Source organism: Engystomops pustulosus, chromosome 3 (genome assembly GCF_040894005.1).
Source record: "Engystomops pustulosus chromosome 3, aEngPut4.maternal, whole genome shotgun sequence".
In the NCBI taxonomy this organism is placed as follows: domain Eukaryota; kingdom Metazoa; phylum Chordata; class Amphibia; order Anura; family Leptodactylidae; genus Engystomops; species Engystomops pustulosus.
In genome coordinates this window covers 195,825,854-195,851,974 of record NC_092413.1, presented here as the reverse complement: position 1 = coordinate 195,851,974, position 26,121 = coordinate 195,825,854, and the positions used below count along the sequence as shown (strand labels likewise).

The window sequence follows — 26,121 nt, the reverse complement described above, 5'->3', positions numbered from 1 at the left end:
AACCGAGTAGTGAATGAATAATGTGAGTAACTTAGCATGGACCCGAGTCAGGGCTGATCCAGACCAGCGCACACAGCCCGGACTCCATGGCCTCGTATGGCCCGCTGCAGCCAAGAAGAAGGTCACAGTCAGCTGAAGGCCTCCAGCATTCACACAGTAATACATGATATTCTGGACACCTGTCATGACCGATATGCCAACCAGTGTAAGGACGGAGAGCGGCTCTGACAAGGGGATTACAGCAGAGATTCCTAAGCCCTGGGCTTACACTTCCCTGTAAGACGCCAGCGCTCGCCCCCTCCTCATACTCCGGTGGGAACCTTCTCTCTCCTGTGCTTCCTACCTACAACCATCCCGACATCCACCCGTCATTCTGGACGCGCTCCCGGACCCCCCTCATCATTGCCTGATAATTCTAATGTCCAATTTACAGCGTGAACACTAAAACAAATGAGGTCTCCTGTGGTTTTTCCCTTTTCTTGCCGAATATTTCATTCTATTTAATGACCACATGACTAAAGGGAAGGAGGAAGCGTCTTGGTCGGCTCGTCGGCAATTACCTGAAGAAAAATCCTGCCGATGCCGCTCAGCAGCTGCGGCTCCTGCTTGGGATAATACTCCATAACCGTGTGATAGGCGTCTACAGCCAAAACGTAGTCCTGGAAGAGCAAACAGAGCATTAGTCCATAACCGGCAACATAGAGGCCATCATACACCAGACGTGGAGGGCCATCATACACCAGACGTGGAGAGCCATCATACACCAGACGTGGAGAGCCATCATACACCAGACGTGGAGGGCCATCATACACCAGACGTGGAGGGCCATCATACACCAGCCGTGGAGGGCCATCATACACCAGCCGTGGAGGGCCATAATACACCAGCCGTGGAGGGCCATCATACACCAGCCGTGGAGGGCCATCATACACCAGCCGTGGAGGGCCATCATACACCAGACGTGGAGGGCCATCATACACCAGCCGTGGAGGGCCATCATACACCAGCCGTGGAGGGCCATCATACACCAGCCGTGGAGGGCCATCATACACCAGCCGTGGAGGCCATCATACACCAGACGTGGAGGCCATCGTACACCAGACGTGGAGGGCCATCATACACCAGACGTGGAGGGCCATCATACACCAGACGTGGAGGGCCATCATACACCAGACGTGGAGGGCCATCATACACCAGACGTGGAGGGCCATCATACACCAGACGTGGAGGTCATCATACACTAGACGTGGAGGCCATCATACACTAGACACGGAGGTCAAGCTACAACCTTCTCAAGATGGGGAGGTTGATCAGCAATGGAGCAAAAGTAACCAAGAGCAACCAATCACATCTCACAATTAACGAGCAGCTAAAATAAATAATTAAATGGAGTGTACAATCTGCTGATAATGTTAGATAATGTCCCTGGAGATCTGTGTAACCTGTGTGTCTGTTAGTAGCAGCAGAACTGTCAAAAATGCATTTATATTCCAGGTCTGCACCATAATTGTTATTTCATGGTGAATACAAGCACCTTATATACTAAGGCAGACGTGATACCTGGACAGGAAAATAAAAGTCTGGCTCCTCATCATCTGGCGATGAATTTTTCATCTTTCTTATGTTTTCCTTTCTATTGCACTAATGTCCTTAAAGTCTTAAATCTACATAGTTTGTAAAATTGTGTTATTTGATTTAATTAGAAATTCTGCATTTTTCCTTCTTGATAAATCCTCTCATTTAACATCAGACGATGATTTATTTTAGAAAGAGATTAAGGCCCTGGGAGATGCGGCACATTGTGTGATTACAGGAGAAGGAAGAAGAGCGGCTCCGTCTTAGCACCCAGCATCTTCTCTGGGACATGCATGTTATATAGGGATAATGGACCCTCTCCTATGTGCCATATGGGGCCAGTGTATAGAGAGTGAGATGATAGATCTAATCTATTATGTCCAATCCTGTATTGGGGTAAAGTTGGTGTCCCAATGATTTGAATGGGTGCCCCCTTCTTGGCGACACCAATGCATGCCACTATTATCCCGTCATCTCATTTCTGTATGTTCTATAAAGAAGTCCCATACACTGCACAGGGGTCCCAGCTGGTTTTAGTACCACCGTGACCCCACAATACAGTACAGATGAGCGGATCCAAACTTTAAGTCCAGGTGCATGTCCCAGACATACTGCCAAAGTGGTGGCTGTGTAGACAAACTGGCAAATTTACGCCCCTGCCTACTAGTCATCATGGCTGTGATTGGCAAGGGTTGACCACTCTGACCAATCACAGCCATGGTAAGTAGGTAGGGGCATCAAAAGGGTGATCATAATAAAACAGCCTGTAATTAGAGATGAGCCGGATTCCTTCGGGTGCATTCGGCAGTATGTCCGGGACGTGCCCGAAGCAATCCCGCTCATCTCTTATTATAAGCCTTTTTATTATGATCACCCTTCCTGCTCTTGTCCACCAGGGATGTAGACTTTAACCTCTTCACGCCCATAGACCATTCACTCGACACTAGACTAGGACTATCCAGGTCTTTCACAGAGAAAATTAATCTGTATGAATATGCAAAGATGTTATTTGCAGGTATCCTGACAGTAGGGGGAGGGGGACACATGTACATACACAGGGTCCCACAGGTATTTTGCCTTCAGAATATGATTAAAAAGGCATCATCTCATCACAGACGACACCGATAATCTCAGGTCTGGCTCCTGGGAGTCCCGGGAAACATCTGGGTATGTCAGTTTTATGTATGAAATATATGTCCTGTAATATGTATGCATTCAAGACCTGCTGCTAGTTAGCGAGTCTGAACTAGGGTTTATACATGGAAGTCCAGATCATATAGAGCTCCTTATAGAGCAGCTAGAAGCTCGATTACCACCTAAAGCCTGCATATGTTCTCATGGGAATACCACTTTTCAGCTAATTTCCAAATCTAGGCAAACCAATAGCGTAACATGAAGCGGATGGGTCCCAGTGCAAGGTCTGTGCCAGGCTCCGGACTATATTGTATGGTTTATAGTACTAGTCTTCTCATATAGGAAAGCGACACCTTATGGGCCCCCTAAACCTCTTTGCCCCATTTGTGACTGCACCCTTTGCATCCCCTCAAGTAACGCCCTTGTATCAAACCTATCACCCGCTATGAAATCCCTATTCCAGAGCAAGTAAAAATACAAGGACTGCAAAACCGCAATCCAACTAAATGCCTCTAGATGGCGACAAAGCGCACAAGTTCAGCAGCCATGTGTGCGGAGACAATGAAACCCCCCTCGTAGAGCCGCAGCAATTGTCACCACAGACTTTCATGTAAACCCACCTTGACTATCACATTACACCAGGTCTGTGCTGAAAACACACACAAGTCACGTCCCAGACAGGGATTAACGGGACCAATTATTAACTCCTGAGGCATCCACTGCAATTTTGCATAGCAAAACCGTCCGCGGAGGTGGTGATAGGGGTACTGAGAAGCCGAAAATAACAGGTCATGGGGGTCACAGAGCAAATAAAGATAATAATGTCTCTGAACAAGTTGTCTATAGAGAGAAAAAAAATACATGTACTTCACCGTGGGCAGGGTTATAGTTATGGCAGTGCAAAAAAGGAGGGACATTGTATGTTATTTATAGTCCTCAATTTGAGATTAGATTAGGAAGAAAACTGTATGTTTATGGCTGGCGTTACTTCATCACAAAATACTATTATCAATCCCAGGATGCCTCTAGAGCAGTGGTGGCGAACCTATGGCACGGGTGCCAGAGGTGGCACTCAGAGCCCACTATATGGGCACCCAGGCCATCACCCCAGGGCAGGGTTTGCCAGACAGGACTCAACTTCTCTTGCAGTAACAGGAAGCCCAGGTCACCTAAAGGAAACTACAATGATAATCCCAAACTACTTCTTCTTTCTATCGTACTGGTGTCCTCGGGTGCCTTTACAATTTAAACCTGTGACACAGCAGGGAGTAATAAGTTACTGCATAATTTGTCGCATTGGTACTTTGCAAAAAAAATGTGGGTTTTGGTTGTAGTTTGGGCACTCGGTGTAAAAAAGGTTTGCCATCACTGCTCTAGAGAATGAGTACATAGGGGCCCTCTGTCATGGATACCATACTATGGCAATGCCAGGTAAAACACGCAGACACAATAGACTAGTAGCCAAAAGACCAGGAACCCACTCCTGTAGGTGCAACAGGGGATCTATAGGTATGTAACATTAGAGGAAGCAATGTATAGATTGGAGGATACCATCCTAACTATTCATACCCGTAGTGGATTATAATATAGGTGGTTTGGGTGGTAGCCCTGGGACCAAGCTTTATAGGGGACCCATAGGAACCTAAACCCCCCACCAAATTTTATACCCAGAATTTTATACCGCCACCCATGAAATCCTCGTACATCTGTTCCTGTTCTCAATACACATGTACACAAGAGCCATTTCAGGACCTTTTAAGGTCCTCCAAAGGTCCTGAAACTGCAAGTAGAAAGGAAACATGCTCCATTCTCTGAGAATCTTGATGCTAGAACCAGATGTGGGAAGTGATTCCAGACTTGTAGGGGCTATAATATTCATACAGCCGAGGAACCACGGCAGGCTTATTCTGCCCCCGATTGATACTTATTCCCTATCCACAGGATTGCTGGGAAGTCCTGAATGTGTAAGAAAGTAGGATTGCAAGTGCCCCATATGAATGATGTGCTAGTGTATTGGGTAACCATAAATTATTATTTCTTTGCAGCATCTTTTGTGTTGTCAGTGCAGAGGGATGGAGAGACAGTGTAACAGTCTGTAAAGCCAAAATCAGAGAGGGGCTAGGGTAGCCCCTCAGGATCATTAGCATACTTTTAAAAGTAGGATATTAGGTAATTTACCCAATATCTTTCTTGGTATGTAAGGTGAAGCCTCCTGTCTTTTACCTCATCTGCCGGACATTCCTAATCATAAAATGGCCGCAGATGGAGGGTCATGTGATCTTATCTGTCCATGAACAATCGCCAGTTAGAGATCACATGACCCTCCATCTGCGGCCATTTTATGATCAGGAATGTCCGGCTGATGAGATAAAAGACAGGAGGCTTCACTTTACATATCAATAAAGCGGAGCAGAACTATTACTAGATGTATATTGTCAAATGACCTCATATCCTACTATTAAAAGTATGCTAATGATCCTGAGGGGCTACCCTAGCCCCTCTCTCTCGTTTGGCTTTACAGACTGTTACACTGTCTCTCCATCCCCCCTGCTCCCTCTGCACTGACAACACAAAATATGCTGCATGGAAATAATATTTAAAGGTTATCCAATTGAGGTTTTGTAGAAAACAGGGGATGTGGATGTTGTTATGGTTGCATTTCAGCATCTCTACTCTAGGGCCCATTTCCCACTGCAGTATATTCAGTAAATGTAGAAAAATAGAGAAAGAAAACTCGGCACTCTCAACCACGTTGGATAGAAAATATTTTTCCTCTTGCTTTATTCCATTAAAACGCATGGCGATACAGAGCGGGTACTTATGAAACGTCTAGATCGACGCGTTTCGACAAACAAATGTCTTATGTCCGACTAATGAGACAGTTGTTTATCGCCGTGCGTTTTAATGGAATAAAGCAAGAGGAAAAGCACATTTGTATCCGACGTGGCCGAGAGTCACAAGTTTTCTTTCTCTATATTTCTACAAGTTTGGTCCATGGACTTTGGGCGATTTCTCGTGCACGTGGCGTAGACTGGATAGGAAAGGGTGAGCTGGCTACATTTCAAATAACTTCCTGGTGTATAATACAGTAAATGTGGTATATGCAGGTTCCCCAGGAGGAGATAGACCCCTCTAATAATATTATTAGTAATTAGGCTTAGATCCTACGACCCCCAGCTGCTTGAGATATACTAGCTCATGTACTTGTATAGAGATATATATATCTATATATATCAGAGCCCAGCATATCCTGATCACCAGGGAGATGAGATTCCAGCGCTTAACCTCAGATTCTGAGGCCTAAACCTTATAAAATGTGAGACAATGCAATCATCACTACATTTAGAGCAGGTTTTCGCCATCCTCCCCACCACATCCCCGGCCACCTGACTCCACGTTACCACAGACCGGAGGGAGACGCTTCCTTGTCCTCTCCTAACCACCGGCACATTAGACTTTTTTTCCGAGAATACAAACTAGAAATCGGTTTATTATTAGTAGAGGGCGATGGTTTCTTATAGTGGATTCAAGGTAGATATCCAATATATCATTATATAGCGGGATGGGGGTATCAGTGGGAGACTGATATAATACTGGATGTAGCTATAATACTGTATTATTGATCCATAATAGACAAAGAACTAAATTTTATGCAGTTTATATGTGCCAAAACCTCATTACTGCACACTAAGTAATATGCTTTGAGCCAAATAGAGTGCTTTTTGAAATGAGTCACTTTTAGAGGCTATGATATGCACTTATCTGAACCATAGTTCTGTTGTCATTTTAAAGACGAGAAATTTAATCTTTCAAAGTGAATCAGGATTGTGGTTCTTTCTTACACAGGAAAAACCAATACAAACAGTAGGAAACACAGTTGGAAATGCAACTAAAGATCTATTTCTCTCCCTAAGTTTTTGACGGCCTGTATCTACAGGTCAGTAGATCAAGCCTGATGTGATTGGACATATGAGATTCTTATCCTTAATATGATCTCTAACATGGTTCTAGCAGATGACCTGACACAGCTTTCATTTTGTATGATGCTCCTAAAAATGTAATTTTTCTTGTGATTGGTTGCTTCGGTCTTTAATCTTAGAAAATTTTCACAATTATAATATCACACTGGAAGTGAATTTAGGAAGATCCCCCTCACCCTTTAATATACATTTAGCATTTTCAAATGACACTTGCTTTATATTTCATAAAATCTATTGGGAGCACAGCATTATGGAAGCTGTGACATACACGTGGCATTACCACAGATGACCATTAGGGGTCAGGACTGGCTGCAGGTTTACTATCTGTCAGCAGACCACCAGTGTGTATTCCAGTATAGGGAAGATATATGTGACATTATATACGGAGCATCCCTATACACAACGGAGACTGTATAACAAATGCATAAAAAAACATATTAAATCAGTGTCATAAAGGAGTATTAATTGCTATAAAATTCCATAAATTCAGGTAATGCATAAAATAACCAGATACATGCAATTCCATACTCTACAGAAATCAAAAATAGAAAAAAAAAACCCTTTAAAATGTGGATGACTATTAATGAATTTATTTTCTTAACAGAGTCCAGTGTCCCTGGGGTTAAAGGGGCCGGCCACAATTTTATCAAAATAAGTACAATGCCATATTAACCAGGTGACCCTAGTAGGGCATTATACTTACCCTGGTAGACTTTGGAAATTGTGGACAACCCCTTTAATCTGTTTTTGGTCAACCTCTGTTGCAACTAAAGTCCCACAATTAAAAAGCCTGTTTTTTCATATAAAGATTCGGGATTATTTCATCCGGTAAAAAAATAGACTCATTTGAAGTCAATAGGATTTACTGACAGCCTTCATTTCAAAGGGAAAATGTCAGCAGAAATTGACCTAACAAGCCGCTACAAGTATGTTATCCAGCAACAAAACACCTTCCAGGTCATCAATGAGACAACCAATTTGAAATTGGATGAAAATTGGTTGTATAAAGTCACGGAAGTGGAGAGTGTATTACTCAAGTCAAGCTCTCTTGCCTCAGAATATACCCCTTTCATTGTTATCAATGTCCCTTTTATTCAGAAAAATCAAACTTGGCTCTCTAGAATTCTGACAAATAATGTCAAGTAGAGCAGACAGGACACTCTGAGGTGAGGAGAGCTTGACTTCAGTGCTAAACACTCCACCCACATGACTTTACACAACAAATTTACCTCTCACTTCAAAGTAGTTTTTTTTTGATGATGCCACCACACTGGGCCGTGAAGGAAACAGGTTCTGAAATGTGTTAACATGCTCGATAACAAAGTAGTAGTGGTTTATTGGGTCAATTTCTGCTGACAGGTTCCCTGTAAGGGAAATCTACTATCAAAATCCATCATGATAAACCAGGGGCATAGATTCCATAGAAACCTTACTCATAGATCCAGGCACAGTGACTGTGGTAATCATCTTATATTTGTAATCCGTGGTCTCCTTCCTTCTAAAATGAAGTTTTTAAATTATGCTAATTAGCCTAAAGGGTTTATGTAGGCGTTTCCAGTTCCCCAACATACTGTAGCTTCACATGCTGTTATAGTGTGCAGGAAGCACACTTTGAGTTTACATCAGGCAGATGGAGGGAGAAATGCTAATGGAACAGGGGGAGGGTGGGGCCAGAGCATGGAGGGGCTTTGGTAATGACCACAGAGCCCTTCTTTATGGATAACAAATATAAGACGATTACTACAGTCACGGTGCCTGGATCTATGAGTAATGTCCCTGGTTTATTATGATGGATTTTGATGGTAGATTATCCTGAATCGTTCTGCTGCTATATCAGAAATAACACAGCTCTGCACGTGGCCTAAGGCCGGTGTCACACGTGTGGCTGTTGATGCAAATTTCCAAGACAAAACCAGAAATCAGTCTCTTCAATTTGCAATTTTTAGAGCCAATCCATGGATTTGGTTTAAAAATACAACTACATGTGTGTGTGAAATCCGCCTATAGGGAGCATTTTGGAATTGCCACCTGAAATTTAGTCTTAACTTGTAAAGTCTAGAAACCCTAAAGAAGTCATAGGAATAGTAGAGCAGGTGATTCCACAATAGACATAAGTGATAGGGAGCGCTGCATGGAGAGGGTGCCGGGCCGCTCTTCTCCCGTATATACGGTAGCTCTGCAGTTTGCTGCCGCCCACGTACCTTCATCATTAGCAGACAGTTTGCCATGGAGTACATCAACCGGCCCAGACGTGACCTCCACAGCTGAACAGAGGCTGCAAAATAAGATCAGCTCGTGAATGTGCACAAATAAATTACAGCTCCTTTCTAGCCATCAATCATTGCCTCCTATGAATTCTGATTTAAAAGATCCCCCCCCTTGTTAACACCGCTGGGTTTCAGGCTAGAATTTTTTAATACTCTGTAGGCTGCGAGTCAAGACAAAAGGAGAGAGAGAGAGGGTGGGAAAAAATAAATTATAAAAAAAAATAAAAATAAAAACCTCAAATTTAAATTTTTTTTTCACCCTGGGTTTTTCCACTAAGGGACTGCCTGGGATAGTTCACGGATTAGGAATCCTGCATAAATGATGTAGCCGTGCAAAACATTCCCCCCCGCTCCTGGCACTAATTCTAATCACAAAAATTTGGAAAAAAAAAAAAAAAAGGATTAACATGCGTACAAGGAAGAGGCGAATCAGGATGTGTGGATGCTGGTGGCATTTGTGAGGTATTGTAATGGCGCTGCAGACAGGGATGGGGGCGTCTGAGCCATATAGTTGTCACCTCCTGGCAGCGTGAAACCCAAGAGAAACCGCTGAGCTCCACTACATCCCCCCATTGTTCTGTAGCTGGCAGCCTGCGTACAGCTAAGCATCTGCCAATGTTACAGGATCAAAGAGGCTCAATAATCTCCCCCGCGCTGAGGGGACCAGCAACAAACTGCTGCACAAGATTACAGCACGTCCTGCAGACCAGTCATCTGCACACAGCGGCACCCAGTGCTGCGGGGGCGCTCACTAGACTGCAAGCTCTGGGGGCAAGACACCTCCCTATGTGTCATCCCGTTTCTAACACTAATCAGGAGGGCTTAGATTTCATATATACAGTTACATAAATTTCAGTATATACATACATCAGCTTATCTCCTCCTCCTCCCTGTACAATGACCTCTATATAGATAACACTGACCCATCATTACATCACTACTGACAATAGATGATGTCACAGCTTATCTCCTCCTCCCTGTACAATGACCTCTATATAGATAACACTGACCCATCATTACATCACTACTGACAATAGATGATGTCACAGCTTATCTCCTCCTCCTCCCTGTACAATGACCTCTATATAGATAACACTGACCCATAATTACATCACTACTGACAATAGATGATGTCACAGCTTATCTCCTCCCCCTCCCTGTACAATGACCTCTATATACATAACACTGACCCATCATTACATCACTACTGACAATAGATGATGTCACAGCTTATCTCCTCCCTGTCCCTGTACAATGACCTCTATATAGATAACACTGACCCATCATTACATCACTACTGACAATAGATGATGTCACAGCTTATCTCCTCCTCCTCCCTGTACAATGACCTCTATATAGATAACACTGACCCATCATTACATCACTACTGACAATAGATGACGTCACAGCTTATCCCTTCCCCCTCCCCGTACAATGACCTCTATATAGATAACACTGACCCATCATTACATCACTACTGACAATAGATGATGTCACAGCTTATCTCCCCCTCCCTGTACAATGACCTCTATATAGATAACACTGACCCATCATTACATCACTACTGACAATAGATGAGGTCACAGCTTATCTCCTCCTCCTCCCCGTACAATGACCTCTATATAGATAACACTGACCCATCATTACATCACTACTGACAATAGATGATGTCACAGCTTATCCCTTCCCCCTCCCCGTACAATGACCTCTATATAGATAACACTGACCCGTCATTACATCACTACTGACAATAGATGATGTCACAGCTTATCCCTTCCCCCTCCCCGTACAATGACCTCTATATAGATAACACTGACCCGTCATTACATCACTACTGACAATAGATGATGTCACAGCTTATCCCTTCCCCCTCCCTGTACAATGACCTCTATATAGATAACACTGACCCATCATTACATCACTACTGACAATAGATGATGTCACAGCTTATCCCCTCCCCCTCCCTGTACAATGACCTCTATATAGATAACACTGACCCATAATTACATCACTACTGACAATAGATGATGTCACAGCTTATCTCCTCCCCCTCCCTGTACAATGACCTCTATATACATAACACTGACCCATCATTACATCACTACTGACAATAGATGATGTCACAGCTTATCTCCTCCCTGTCCCTGTACAATGACCTCTATATAGATAACACTGACCCATCATTACATCACTACTGACAATAGATGATGTCACAGCTTATCTCCTCCTCCTCCCTGTACAATGACCTCTATATAGATAACACTGACCCATCATTACATCACTACTGACAATAGATGACGTCACAGCTTATCCCTTCCCCCTCCCCGTACAATGACCTCTATATAGATAACACTGACCCATCATTACATCACTACTGACAATAGATGATGTCACAGCTTATCTCCCCCTCCCTGTACAATGACCTCTATATAGATAACACTGACCCATCATTACATCACTACTGACAATAGATGAGGTCACAGCTTATCTCCTCCTCCTCCCCGTACAATGACCTCTATATAGATAACACTGACCCATCATTACATCACTACTGACAATAGATGATGTCACAGCTTATCCCTTCCCCCTCCCCGTACAATGACCTCTATATAGATAACACTGACCCATCATTACATCACTACTGACAATAGATGATGTCACAGCTTATCTCCCCCTCCCTGTACAATGACCTCTATATAGATAACACTGACCCATCATTACATCACTACTGACAATAGATGAGGTCACAGCTTATCTCCTCCTCCTCCCCGTACAATGACCTCTATATAGATAACACTGACCCATCATTACATCACTACTGACAATAGATGATGTCACAGCTTATCCCTTCCCCCTCCCCGTACAATGACCTCTATATAGATAACACTGACCCGTCATTACATCACTACTGACAATAGATGATGTCACAGCTTATCCCTTCCCCCTCCCCGTACAATGACCTCTATATAGATAACACTGACCCGTCATTACATCACTACTGACAATAGATGATGTCACAGCTTATCCCTTCCCCCTCCCTGTACAATGACCTCTATATAGATAACACTGACCCATCATTACATCACTACTGACAATAGATGATGTCACAGCTTATCCCCTCCCCCTCCCTGTACAATGACCTCTATATAGATAACATGTTCTCTTTAATATTTCTCAAGCACCAACATTTTTATCAATTTAGAAAAAATCCAATCAAAGTTATAAAAGTTTATTTATTGTATGTACATCCAGTATTTTTTTCCCACTACTTTTAGCTTCCTCCTTCACCCACTGTCTCTGGTAGGATTCACCATCTGGATTGTGAGTGTGTCGAGGTTCTGAGCTCTGAACTGCACTTCCCACAATCACTTTGTGTACTAGGTCTTTCATGCTGTGCTCATCTTCATGAGAGGAGGTTTATATTGCATTTTGGGATCTGTTCACACAAGCGTTACTGTTACTACAAGAATCACAACCAATATCAGAAATCTGTAGAATAATACAAGCAGTCCCCAGGTTACATACAAGATATGTTCTGTAGGTTTGTACTTAAGTTGAATTTGTATGCAAGTCGGAACTGTATATTTTATAAATGTAATCCCAGCCAGAACTTTTTTGGTCTCTGTGACAATTGGATTTTAAAAATGTTGGGTTGCCATAAGAACCAGGAATAACACTAAAGCTTCATTACAGACACCTGTGATAACCGTTATAGCTGATTATTGTAGCCAAGGACCAAAGTAAAATAAAATTACCAATATCCAGAGGTCCGTTTGTAACTAGGGGTCGTATGTAAGTCGAGTGCTCTTAAGTAGGGGACCGCCTGTTATCTATATTGATCTGGGAAAGAATATCACAAACGCCTAGCTTTACTAATCAGGGGTGGGTTCCCATCTATGAGACAATGCCATCAGATAACTAGCATTCAGTAAGTTATTGGTTTGGATCCAATCCGGAATTCCTTGCTAGAAAGCACAATGCCAGGACCACAGTACCATGTATGTCCATGTCCCCATCACTCCTTACGTGGGCACACAAGTCTCAACGTACAGGCAGCAATGGCCGCGACATCTTTACAATTGGGCAATTACGGTACCATTCAACAGAACCCCCCAACCCCAGCAGTTCACCAGTAAATTCCACTATATAATTACTACAGTCATGGCCAAAAGTTTTGAGAATGATACAAGTGTTAATTTTTACAAAGTCTACTGCATCAGGTTTTATAATGGCAATTTGCATATACTCCAGAATGTTATAAAGAGTGATCAGCTTAACAGCATTTAAGTCAATATTTGCCTAGAAAATCAACTTTTTCCCCAAAAACACATTTCAACTTCATTGCAGGCGCCTTAAAAGGAGCAGCCAACATCGTTTCAGTAATTGCGCCAGTAACACAGGTGTGGGAGTTGATGAGGACAGGGCTGGAGATCAATCTGTCATGATCAAGTAAGAATCACACCACCGGACACTTTAACCCCTTAAGGACGCAGGGTTTTTCCGCTCATTTCTCGCTCTCCAACTTCAAAAATCCATAACTTTTTCATTTTTACGTGTACAGACCTGTGTGAGGGCTTATTTTGTGCGTAACAAATTTTACTTTCCCGTATTGATATTTATTTTAACATGCCGTGTACTGCGAAGCTGAAAAAAAATTCCAAATGTGGAAAAACTGAAAAAAAAACGCACGTTCTTGTGGGCTCAGTTTTTTCGACTTTGACTGTGCACTCAAAATAACACCTCAGCTTTATTCTTTGCTTTGGTGGGATCGCGGTGATACCAAATTTATATAGGTTTTATTGTGTTTTAATACATTTTCAAAAATTAAACGAATGTGTGATGTAAAAAGGTGTAAAAGTCGCATTTCGGACATTTGGGCGCCATTTCCCGGCTCGGAGGTCACCGCTGGCCGTAATCGATTTTATATTTTGATAGATCGGGCATTTTGGGAAGCGGCGATACCTAATATGTTTGTGATTTTTACTGTTTATTATGTTTTATATCCATTCTAGGGAAAGGGGGGTGATTTGAACTTTTAATATTTTATTAATTTTTTTTATTTTTTAAACTTTTTTTTTTTCTTTTCTTTTCCACTATATTTTAGACCATCATGGGTACATTAACCCTAGATGGTCAGATCGTTCCTACCATATACTGCAATACTTCTGTATCGCAATATATGGCATTTTTGCAGCACATTCATTACAGTGAGCCACTGGCTCATTGTAACGAATCTGCAGAAGCCGTGTAGCCTCGTGTCAAAAGAAGACCCGAGGCTACCATGGCAACCGATCGCCGCCCCCGATGACGTTCGGGGGCGCGGCGATCGCAATAAAGATGCCGGCGGCATCGACATGGTTAATAGCCGTGATCGGTGCAAGCGCCGACCGCGGTTATTAGCGGTGGGGGTTTTCTGCAAAATGCAAAAACCCCCACCTTTGTATGAAGAGGACTCAGCCCGTGAGCCCTCTTCATACACTCCTTATACCAGAGCGTTAAGGGGTTAAAAGGAGTCTGGTGCTTGGCATCATTGTTTCTCTTCTGTTAACCATGGTTATCTCTAAAGAAACACGTGCAGTCATCATTGCACTGCACAAAACTGGCCTAACAGGGAAGAGTATCGCAGCTAGAAAGATTGCACCTCAGGCAACAATCTATCGCATCATCAAGGAATTCAAGGAGAGAGGTTCCAAAAAGGCTCCAGGGCGCCCAAGAAGGACCAGCAAGCGCCAGGACCGTCTCTTAAAAGTGTATCAGCGTGGGGATGGGGCTACCAGCAGTGCAGAGCTTGCTCAGGAATGGCAGCAGACAGGTGTGAGTGCATCTGCATGCACTGTGAGACTGCGGAGACTCTTGGAGCAAGGCCTGGTGTCAAGGAGGGCAGCAAAGAAGCCACTTCTCTCCAGAAAAACATCAGGGACAGACTGATATTCTGCAAAAGGTACAGGGAGTGGACGGCTGAGGACTGGGGGAAAGTCATTTTCTCTGATGAATCCCCTTTCTGATTGTTTGGAACATCTGGAAAACAGCTTGTTGGGAGAAGACAAGGTGAACGATACCACCAGTCTTGTCTCATGTCACCTGTAAAGCATCCTGCAACCATTCATGTGTGGGGCGGCTTCTCAGCCAAGGGAATCGGCTCTCTCACAGTCTTGCCTAAAACACATCCATGAATAAAGAATGTACCAGAATGTCCTCCAAGAGCAACTTCTCCCAACCACCCAAGAGCAGTTTGGTGATCAACAATGCCTTTTCCAGCATGATGGAGCACCTTGCCATAAAGCAAAGGTGAGAACTAAATGGCTCAGGGAACAAAACATAGAGATTTTGGGTCCATGGCCTGGAAACTCCCCAGATCTTAATCCTATTGAGAACTTGTGGTCAATCATCAAGAGACGGGAGGACAACAAAAACCAACAAATTGTGACAAAATGCAGCAGTGATTGTGCAGGAATGGACGGCTATCAGTCAGGATTTGGTCCAGAAGGTGATTGAGAGCTGCCAGGGAGAATTGCAGAGGTCCTGAAGAAGAAGGGACAACACTGCAAATATTGACCTGCTGCAGTAACTCATTCTGTCAATAAAAGCTTTTGTTACTCAGAATATGATTGCACTTGTATTTCTGTATGTGATACAAACATCTGACAAACCAGAGGGCAACAGATCATGTGAAAATATAATATTTGGGTCATTCTCAAAACTTATGGCCATGACTGTGTATGTTGCCTATAGGAATGTGTGAATGCACTCTAATAGACAGAATCAAGACCGGAAACACAGGTCCAACTGAACTTTAACCAGCTAATAATTCTAAAATGTACAAAATATTTCATCATCTGCTCCAAAAACGTAATTTCCATTCTATAAACGTCTCCGCTGGTGACCCAGTGCAAATAAGGGAGCGTTTACCAACATATCCCAGATCCATATCCACCATAGCAACCAGATATTCCCATTCTCTGCCTGACGAGCTTCCTGTCAATCAGCGCTAATTACTGGGAGCACATGTGCAGTGCAGCGTGGTCCTTCCTCAGGCCGGCACGGAGCGGTCAGGAGGCGCCCGCCACCGGCTATGTCTAGACACCGGCTTATATCTAGAGTCAGGGCCGCGCACATTGCAGGTGCAGGTGTCTACAAGTAATTGCCAGTGCGACTCTTATCAAATGTTCTCAGGCAACGCTGTCACTTCGCTTTTTCCTCTATTTCTACCTTCCCGTAAGGATGCAGGCAGCGGCTTAACTCCTGCGCTGCCTGATAAAAAAAAAAAAACACGGACACAAGGCCGAACAATGGCACAAATGGCCTCAATTCACTGCGCTGTTGGAGAGGCGCGGATATAGCATTAGCGAAGAAGAATCACATCTATTCATGGCTGCGTTGGGTTAATGTGTCGCTCATTAGACCAGTGCAGAGTAGACGTAGGCAGATCTATCATCGTGTCTGATGCTGGATGATTAATCTGGTGCAGTATAAAGACTGGCGGGGCCTCCTCTGCGCCTCCTATTAGTTGTATTCGTAATATTTGTACTCACAATAATGAGGTTTTTTTGGTGCACAGATTTAAAGGAAACGCACCATCAAAATCCATCATGATAAACCAGGGACACTTACTCATAGATCCAGGCACCGAGACTGTGGTATCTTCTTATATTTGTTACCCATGGCCTCCCTCCTCCTAAAATCAACTTTTAGAATCATGCTAATTAGCCAGAAGGGCTCTGTGGGATGTAACCAGAGCCCCACAGCTTCAAAAGCTATTACATTGCAGGAGTATAACCCCTTCACACTTAGTGTTATAACATCAGACAGAGGAAGGTGGTGGTGGGGGAGTGTAGGAGTCGGTGAAGCTGCAAAATGGAGGGTCTCTGGCAACACACCCCAGAGTACTTCTGGCTCAGAAGCATAATTATAAAAAGAAGAATGTGGTTTAGGATAACACATCTAAGAAGTATAATAAGGATGTGGTCACCAGCACCCGATGTCTTGCATTTAAACAATACAAGACGCTTAGTGCCGGTTACCGATCACATGTCCCTTCACAGAAATCGTGCGCTTTGATCCGGGGAGTAACTAGAAGAGGCTGGGCCCCATAGCAGATTTCTACATGGGGACCCCCGTCCCCCCCCAAAAATATATACATATTTAGGCAGCATTCACATAAACGTGTGCCCGCCAGGCTTTAGCGTGGCAGACACATGTCTGGCGCGCTGGAGAGGAGGAGAGGCGATAGCGGCTCACCCCTCCCCTCTCCATAGAGAATAGAGCCACATGGTCGTTCTTACAGCCATAGATACACTCTCTTTCTTTTGCAGCCACGGCTTGAAACAGTGAGTACTCGTTGTGCTCACCGTACCGAGCCCAGGCGCTATAGACACCGATGAGGGAATTATATCCAGCAGCAAATTTGCAGCCAGATATACGTCCCTCACACGTTCTTGTGAATGTACTCTTATACAGACATGTTTATACAATTAGACACATTTCTACACTCATATATACATACATTTATATACACACATAAATTTCTACACTCATATACTCGCCCCTATATACATACAAGTATACACTTATACACACACATGCACTCTGTTACACTGTATATACAAACTCAAAGTATATACACACATACTGTATATATACATCACACATACTGCATACACATTATATACTATATATTAAACACACATACAGTATACACTGACTATACATACATGTAGTATAAAAACGCCATATACACACATGCTGCATATACATATAGAATATACACACATACAGCAAATACACACACATTCAATATATACAGCATATACACACACATGGGAAATAGACACACACACATTCAGTATATAGAGCATATACATACATACCATATACACAGCATATGCAAAAACACACATACATCATATATGTGCATTTATATATGTTTATATAAATATGTGCGTGTAGAAATACAGTAGATGCATATATACACAGTATATACTCAAGGAAAATACAAACAGCACACGCAATATATAATCAGGTATACAGACAGCACTCCAAGACGTCCAGCATTAGGTGAAAAAAACATTCTTTATTCCATGCTTGAAAAAGGCTCCTAGCGAGACGAAATGTCGCTGTACTTTGTTGTACTTTTTAAACATGGAATAAAGAAGAAAATTTTTTTCACCTAATGCTGGACGTCTTGGAGTGCTGTCTGTATACCTGATTATACACAGTATATACACACAGTATATACATACATAGACACACTATATACATACACACACATACTATATACATACACACACATACTATATACATACACACACATACTATATACATACACACACATACTATATACATACACACACATACTATATATATACATATATGTATGTATATACTGTGTATATATAAAGATTGGGTTGTCGGGCGGCAGCTTGTTCGGTCGTGCGGGGTTTTTTCGGGCGGGCGCTTGTTCAGTCGCCGGGGTGGGGGGTTTGGTTAGTAGGATGACTGCTCGTTTTGCCGCGGTGGTGGGCTGTAGAGTGGGGAGGAGGGGCATCCGTCCGCTCTGTCAGCGGCCGGCTCCAGCATGCAGGGGGATGGGCGGGAGGTCACCTGTGCAGGGGGGGCGGGCGTGCGGCTCACAGAGGGAGGGGGTGGGTTTACGAGTGGACACAGAGGTAGGGGCCCGGGGGCACAATCCGGCAGGCACCGACACTACAGGGACACACGGAGTCCGTGCATCCCTGGGCCCCTTAACCTCACGGGCCCCGTAGCAACCGTTTCGGCTGCTACGGTGGTTGTTACGCCACTGGCTTTGATTCAGTTTTAAAAAGTTAAAGCGCTACGGTTGACCTCACCTTAAAGGAAACCTACCATTTGATTTGATGCATTATGAAGCAAACATACCTTGAGAATGCTGTAGCTACACTGATGCAGGATCATATCTTTGTCGATCGGTGTGCCGAGTGGTTTTTCTGATAAAACAGATATAACATTATGATAATGAAGCTCTGTCCCTTGTATGGCTACTTCAGCACTTCTGCTAGCATCTACGTTTTTCTCTGCAGGTGAGGATGATACAATCACTTTTCTCTCTGCCAGACAGAATAATCAATTGCTGCACCATCCCCCAGCTGCTGTGTATGAGTGATACAGCTCAGTTCGACTAACCTCTATTTGTTATTACAAGCGCAGTGTCTAATGTGTTGCTCGTGGCAGCCATATTGACCCAGCTTTTCCAAGTTCCTGAATGGTATAACTGTTTTTACAGCAGCACCACTCAGCTCAGGGATTAACCAAGATATGATCCTGCATCAGTGTAGCTACAGCATTCTCAAGGTATGTTTGCTTCATAATGTATCCAATCAAATGGTAGGTTTCCTATTTGTATTTTGCTATATTTCTTTTAACTTTGTGGTGCACAGACTTTTTTTCCCCCGAGACCACTCCCTTTTTTTGTGCGAGTCCGAGAAGGGTCTAAAAATGGTCAAACCCTTAATGTATGAAGTGCAAGGAGTTTTAGACAGTCGTTTGCTTCAGAATCCTCGCACAGGCAGCTTGATACATCTCCATTGTGTTTACAGCGTGGTTATGTATATAGATAGACTCAAGAATACAAAGAGTTACACTGCTGTTAGGCTATCCTAGTAAATACTCGTGTACCCCACGAAGTGACAATTTTGAGAAGATTAAGGGGGGGGGGGGTTGTTCATATTCTTTTGCCTTCCCTGTCAAAATCTTGTCACATTGACATAACATTCGCCCTCTCTCCAGCTCGATTGGAATGAAAAACGTAGTTTTAGACTACTCTACACATAACAAGAAGTTGACCACCACCAAGTTCATTTCCGTTCAGGTCTCACTCCGGCAACACTTCTTTACCGCGTTTACACTACAGTACAATACCGCAACGATGCTACAAGCTCATGATCAAAGGAAATTGAAAAGACGGAGTGAAAAGTGGCAGATTATTTCATAATGTAAAATTAAAAAAAAAAAACTAAATAAAAAAAATGACATCATTAACAGCCCCCAGCTTTAATCGGAGGAAATCTCGAGTGTGCACCCGACAGCGAGGAGGAAGAACTCTAATAACATTGATTGTAAATCTATGGAGAGAGGAGAGTATTATGCTGCCATCAGCTCGGAGGCAGCCAGCTGTGCCGTGATGTGTCTGAGAGGTGCTGCCCTCAGCTGCCCCCTCCTTCAGCATGACCTTCCCATCACAATGTCCCCGTCTCTCCAGAAGACGCTCCACCACTTCAAGCATCGCTCCTAATGAGGTCTGGAGCGGAGCACAGTGCACGCCAGCCACACATCAGCAGCTGCTATTCCTATTGTTCTGCAAAATAGCACATAGACCGCACTGCGGGCACTAACCACACCAAAGCTAAAACACCCGAAGAAACCACAACCCGGGTAAAATCCAGGGCCAGGGGGCATCACACACTCATAAGGGACCAGGGTTACCACCTCCATACAGCTTATTTGGATTATCTGGAAATATTTTTAATGGAATTTTCTTTTCTTGGAATTATTTTTGATTTTCCAGGATAGGACAAGGAAAACAAACGCCTCTTAGCTACCTTGTAAGGCATCCCCCCCCAGCCATCAAGCATGACTTTGAGGAAGCCTAATGACATGATGCCGGATTAACATTTATCCCACATCATGCTATTAGGCTTCCTAAAAGTCATGCTTGATGGTAAGGGGGGCTGCCTTACAAGGCGTGGTTTTCCTTGTGCCATTCTGGAAAACTTATTTGTATATTTCCCAGAATCCCCTAGTCTAGAAATCAATGGCTATAAGTCTCCACATGCCTACAAGGCCTCCATACCAAAATATCTTACTCCATGACCTCCTAGATATTCTAGTGTTTACCTAAAGCAAAAAAACAGATGAAGCTTCTTAATGGGATATTCTGGTTATATCATACAGTCATCCACTATCCACAGGACATAGAAGTTGGATGATCATAATAATGTGGGGTCCCCTGGGCGTCTAAATGATTGGGACAGCATGTTGCAGAAACACCTGGACACTCCAGGCTCATGACCTAATCTGCATTCTGCAAGGGCTGTGGGCGGGTCTTTCAACCTGTAGAGCTTTCTGCTCTCTGCATAGCTACACAGCCACGCCCCTCTGCTTTGAGTAGGAGCTGTATCAGGCTTTTGGGAGTCACTCAGAGCAGAGGGGAGGGGCTGTGGAAAAATCATTGCAAAAAGCAGAAAGCTCTTCAGGCTGAAAGTACTGCCCAGGGCACCTGCAGAAACTCCAAACCTGGATTAAAAATTCCCTTTTCATTGCTTCTTCTTTCCAAACTTAATAATGTGTGGTTACACAGCTCTCCAGGGACAATACCTAGTACTGTCTGTAGTTTATTATGGTCAAAACGGTTGACTGATTCCCTTTCATTTATATTATAAGCAGGAGTTGGCAGTAACCTATTGGGGTTTCTGAATTGTACATGCATCCCGCTTGCTCCGGCTTCCCCTCCTCTGCCCGTCATTTGTATGCAGATGGAGTCCTGTACTCTGCTGTATGATTTACCATCCGGCCCAGTCGCTAATGCTCATGTTTCATTCAATAAATCACAAATAAATTAAAATATCTTTTAGGAAACCTTCCAACCATCTAATGTGCAGGAGGCAATTTTCCCAATTAGATAGAAGAGAGATATTTGGAAGCAGCGAACCCCAACCCCTCCCCCCCTCCACTCCCCACCTCCCACCATCCCCGATCCTGCCATTTAAACTTTACTATGTTCTTAAGGGATGCGTTGTGCGGGATGATTTAAGTGACGGCTGGCCAAACCGGACCTCGGATGGAAGGATGTTTCATAATTTATAACCAAACATCGGAGATATATGCACCGCAGATTTCAATTTTGAAGCTCCGCTAAGCCTCTGGTTTACAAGGGGAATACTTGCCTAGAGAATTTATTGACCTTCCATACTTGGCTGACCCAGAACTCATTTTCGGAATCCACAAGTCTTCCAAAATGACTTCCAATCTATTTTGTGACTCTCAGTGGGTGAGACTGTTATTGTAGTTGGCTCTCCGATCTATCATTCTGCGTGCCCTCTCCGGCTCCCCGCAGTCCATCTGTATTACGCGCTCGTACGGGGGCACGGCACCATATTATAAATGGTTAATTTTTACCATCTTGTAATCTGCGAAACTACCTAAGAGTAAATGCATTAACAGCTCAGATGGGATTTTGGGGCTTTTGGAGAAACAGAAACAGAAAAAAGTTAATCACAAAAAGGAACATTAAGGTCCTTGTGCTGAAATAACTTAAATGGTCGGAAACGGTAGTAGAAAAATAAGTCTAAAACAAACGGCTTAGCCGTGGCCTCGTCGTGTCCAAAGGGCTAGTAATAAAGATTTCTGCATCGGAGAAACACAAACTTTAAAACGGGGGAACATAGGTTTTGGTTAGCAACAAAAATAGGGTTTAAAGGGAATATTCATTAGTCACCGAAAACGAAGGGAGGAAAAAGGTCTGAAGCCGTTTGAAAAGACAAAATGTACAAAACAATGTAATATTATCAAGACCACCAAAAGAAGGAACGGACTCCGCAAGACAAGGGTCTGATACCCAAAGTGATCATGAGGGATTAAAGTTCTCTTAAAGGGGTTCCCTAAATTATCAGGTTATTCGGTGGATAGGGATTAACAAGATGACGCCTCATGCCAACTGTGAAGCCTCCTGCAAACATTCATGTGTGGGGCGGCTTCTCAGCCAAGGGAATCGGCTCTCTCACAGTTTTGCCTAAAAACACATCCATGAATAAAGAATGGGACCAGAATGTTCTCCAAGTACAACTTCTCCCAACCCTCCAAGAGCAGTTTGGTGATGAACAATGCCTTTTCCAGCATGATGGAGCATCTGCCATAAAGCAAAGGTGATAACTAAATGGCTCAGGAAACAAAACATTGAGATTTTGGGTCCGTGGCCTGGATACTCCCCAGATCTTAATCCCATTGAGAACTTGTGGTCAATCATCAAGAGACGGGTGGACAAACAAAAACCAACAAATTGTGACAAAATGCAGCAGTGATTGTGCAAGAATGGACGGCTATCAGTCAGGATTTGGTCCAGAAGGTGATTGAGAGCTGCCAGGGAGAATTGCAGAGGTCCTGAAGAAGAAGGGGCAACACTGCAAATACTGACCTGCTGCAGTAACTCATTCTCGCTGACAATAAAAGCTTTTGTTACTCATAATATGATTGCACTTGTATTTCTGTATGTGATAAAAACATCTGACAAACCAGAGGGCAACAGATCATGTGAAAATATAATATTTGGGTCATTCTCAAAACTTATGGCCATGACTGTACAGGTAAGCAACAATCGGGCTTCAGATAAGCCCAGCCTTCTCCAAAGCTAGCTATCATGACCAAGTGGGCACTGTTACTTACTGGGACACACTTTTTTGTTAGACATTCTTTTATACGCAAACTGCTTGCACATGTATTCAAGAAGTGTCCGCGCCACATGTCGCACGAGACTCATTTGTGGCGCGGCTGCACTAAATCCGACGCAACACAAATTTCTGCACATAGAGAGGCGTTTCGGTGCTCAGTCTGCCCGTGCGCCACATTTATCATGCACAGATAGACAGAAGTAGACAGACAAAAAAAAGAGCACGAAGAACAGGAGCCGCAAATCATGAATCTGGCGCCCCCTGCACACTACACAGGCAAACTGCACATAGTACACACTGTACTGGTTGTAGTAAATGTGCCCCATTATGTCTGCAGCTGTAGACCCCCATAAGTAGTAGGATAGCATGCATAAAATCCTATGCTTCAATGATCCAAAGGGTTATATAAACGTCCCTAGAGAACATTTGTTCTTCTCTTATTTCCAGAAGCCAATCTCCAGATGGGAGGCAGGTTGCTAAATCAGTAATGGTAGACCACCCAAGATGGACCCTCCATACTGTGCACACTGACATAATAATATATTTTCTTTATTTTCTGTTGTAGTGTTTCTTTAAAGGAGTTCTTCAAGGATTTTACCATGGATGGCTTATCCTTAGAAAACCTCTCTCTCTGCTCAGTCATAGGTAGATGGTGTCTGCCATCAATACACACAGTGAAGGTTGGGATCTATCAATTTATTGCTCAGAGGAAGAAAAAAAAAATTTCTCTGCAGGGTCAACGAGCGAGCGATGAATTATCCTCCAGAGAATCCATTGTACTAGGGAAATAAATTCACCTGCTGTAGCCCCATGTTACACACCAAGGAGCGTCTTGATATGGACACTGAAGATCCTTACACGTGGCAGCCCAGACCTCAGCTTCCTACATACATGCGAGCAGGACTTGCAGTGAAGGGCAGTAAAACCTCATTTTGGGTGGAGTTGGCCTTAAAGTGCACCTCATGTTTAAATAATCAGCAGTGCATACATCAGGAGTGACCCTGTTTGCGGCTATTATGTGCCATGTGTATATATTTTCCAGCAGCTCAGGCTCCATATCTTATCTGCTGTGCAGACCCAAACTTTTGGATTGTTGTCCACCATACGGCAGCTCCGCCAAACCTGGACGTGTTGTTTGATATGCTCCAGAGCAGCCAATCAGGCAGCTTTATGCCCCGATCAACTAGGCTGGACACCCTGTAGACACACCTGGCCAATCACAGCCATGCTTAGTTGCTAGGAACGAAAAGCTGCCCGATTGGCTACTCTGCAGCCCATCAAACAACGTGTCCAGGTTAGCCGGAGCTGCCGTATGGAGGACGCCAAATTTATAGTTCGGATCCGCTCATCTATAAATTTTGAGTTAAGATCTAGATGCGGTAAGATAATAATAAATATGAAATGTATTTATATCTATTCATATATTTGAGATTTCTTTGTATTGTTGAAAAATAATAATAATACATTTTGTTAAAAAAAAAAAAAAAAAGTTCCTCTTCTCCTGTATGACTGACTCATGGAAAGTTTGGTGAAAAGTTAGAGACCATTTAAGGCTACAGATAACTCACAGAAGCACCGCGGTGTCACAATCATATAAACCCACTCTAGACTCCAGGACCACTAACCCCTGGCGTTACGATACATGTACAGGACGGAACACACTTACCCTGCCGGTTACTGCTCGTCATGGTGATCATGCTTCCATCTTCTGCAAAACCCTTTTCTAAATTGTCTAGAATCTGCAAGAATCATACACAAGTAAATCAACAACTAAAAGGGAACAGTCTTTAAACTTTAGTAACCTGTATATAGTTTTAACCTCTTAAAGGGGTTGGCCACTTAAAGGAAACTCTTGAAGGGTAAGTCCGTATCATCCTTACCCTGATAGTTTCCTGTTCGCCTTCCATTGGAGGTTTTACATCGGCTCCAGCAGGCTATGTTAGTAAGAACCAGCCGCCATGCCAAGGCGAGGACAGCAACCTCAAACTCTATGGAGAGCTGCGGCTATTAACTACACAGAGATTACTGTGCTAATCAACTTGTGCAGAGTTATTCTAAATGTTGTGGCAGGGAGCAGGGACTGATATAAAGCAACGCTTACTGCTGTCCTCCTCTGCGGTCCAGTATGGTGCCCTCCGTCACTGCATGTAACCCCTGCAGTCCAAAACCAGTCTCAGCCGAGTGAGGTCAGTATTAGATTGGACCAGGGGAGCGCTGTAGCCTGTGTTACCAATGGCAAGAGGCCCAACGTTGGACCAGAGGTTCTGTGGCTACAGATCAGTCCATGCAGCCTACCACAAGACTGATAGTCAGCAGTATAGGAGATAATTTGTAAAAAAAAATTTCTTTTTTTGTTTTACCTTTAAACAAATAGTCTTCATACTGTGTAGTCGGTCAAGAGTCTCCTGAGGACAACCAAGGTACTGGCGCAGCTCTGCGTGTAAAATACGCATGGAGAAAGGAACCATCGAGCCTAGAAGAAGCATGGAACTGTCAAAATATATTTCACTTATTTATTATCCTTCAGTGCTTCCCATATACTGTACTATGGAAATAAGCATAATGACAGGGACACAACATGAAAACTATGAAGAAAAAGCATGGCCCTCATCCCCAAATGGTTCCTTTCCATGGAAAAATGTTAAAAAAAAAACAACAGTATGGAATTGCTGGAAGGGAGAGAGGGAGAGGGGTTGTGTGTGACACTGCACTGCTACATCATTAACCACTCCCTCAAGAAGGAGGGGC

At 43.5% G+C, this 26,121-nt stretch overlaps 1 protein-coding gene across 3 annotated transcripts in view; it reads right to left on the bottom strand.

Moving 5' to 3' along the window:
* The window catches only part of TRAPPC12 (trafficking protein particle complex subunit 12), a 74,596-nt gene that overhangs the window by 8,530 nt on the left and 39,945 nt on the right, over window positions 1–26,121 (bottom strand). For all 3 annotated transcript variants that reach the window (XM_072143506.1, XM_072143505.1, XM_072143507.1), the window contains exons 6-9: window positions 25,734–25,846; window positions 25,040–25,112; window positions 8,891–8,964; window positions 561–659 (exon numbers count right to left, since the gene is read on the bottom strand). In XM_072143506.1, the coding sequence (XP_071999607.1) occupies window positions 561–659; window positions 8,891–8,964; window positions 25,040–25,112; window positions 25,734–25,846 (359 nt within the window). The remainder of the gene's footprint in view (window positions 1–560; window positions 660–8,890; window positions 8,965–25,039; window positions 25,113–25,733; window positions 25,847–26,121) is intronic.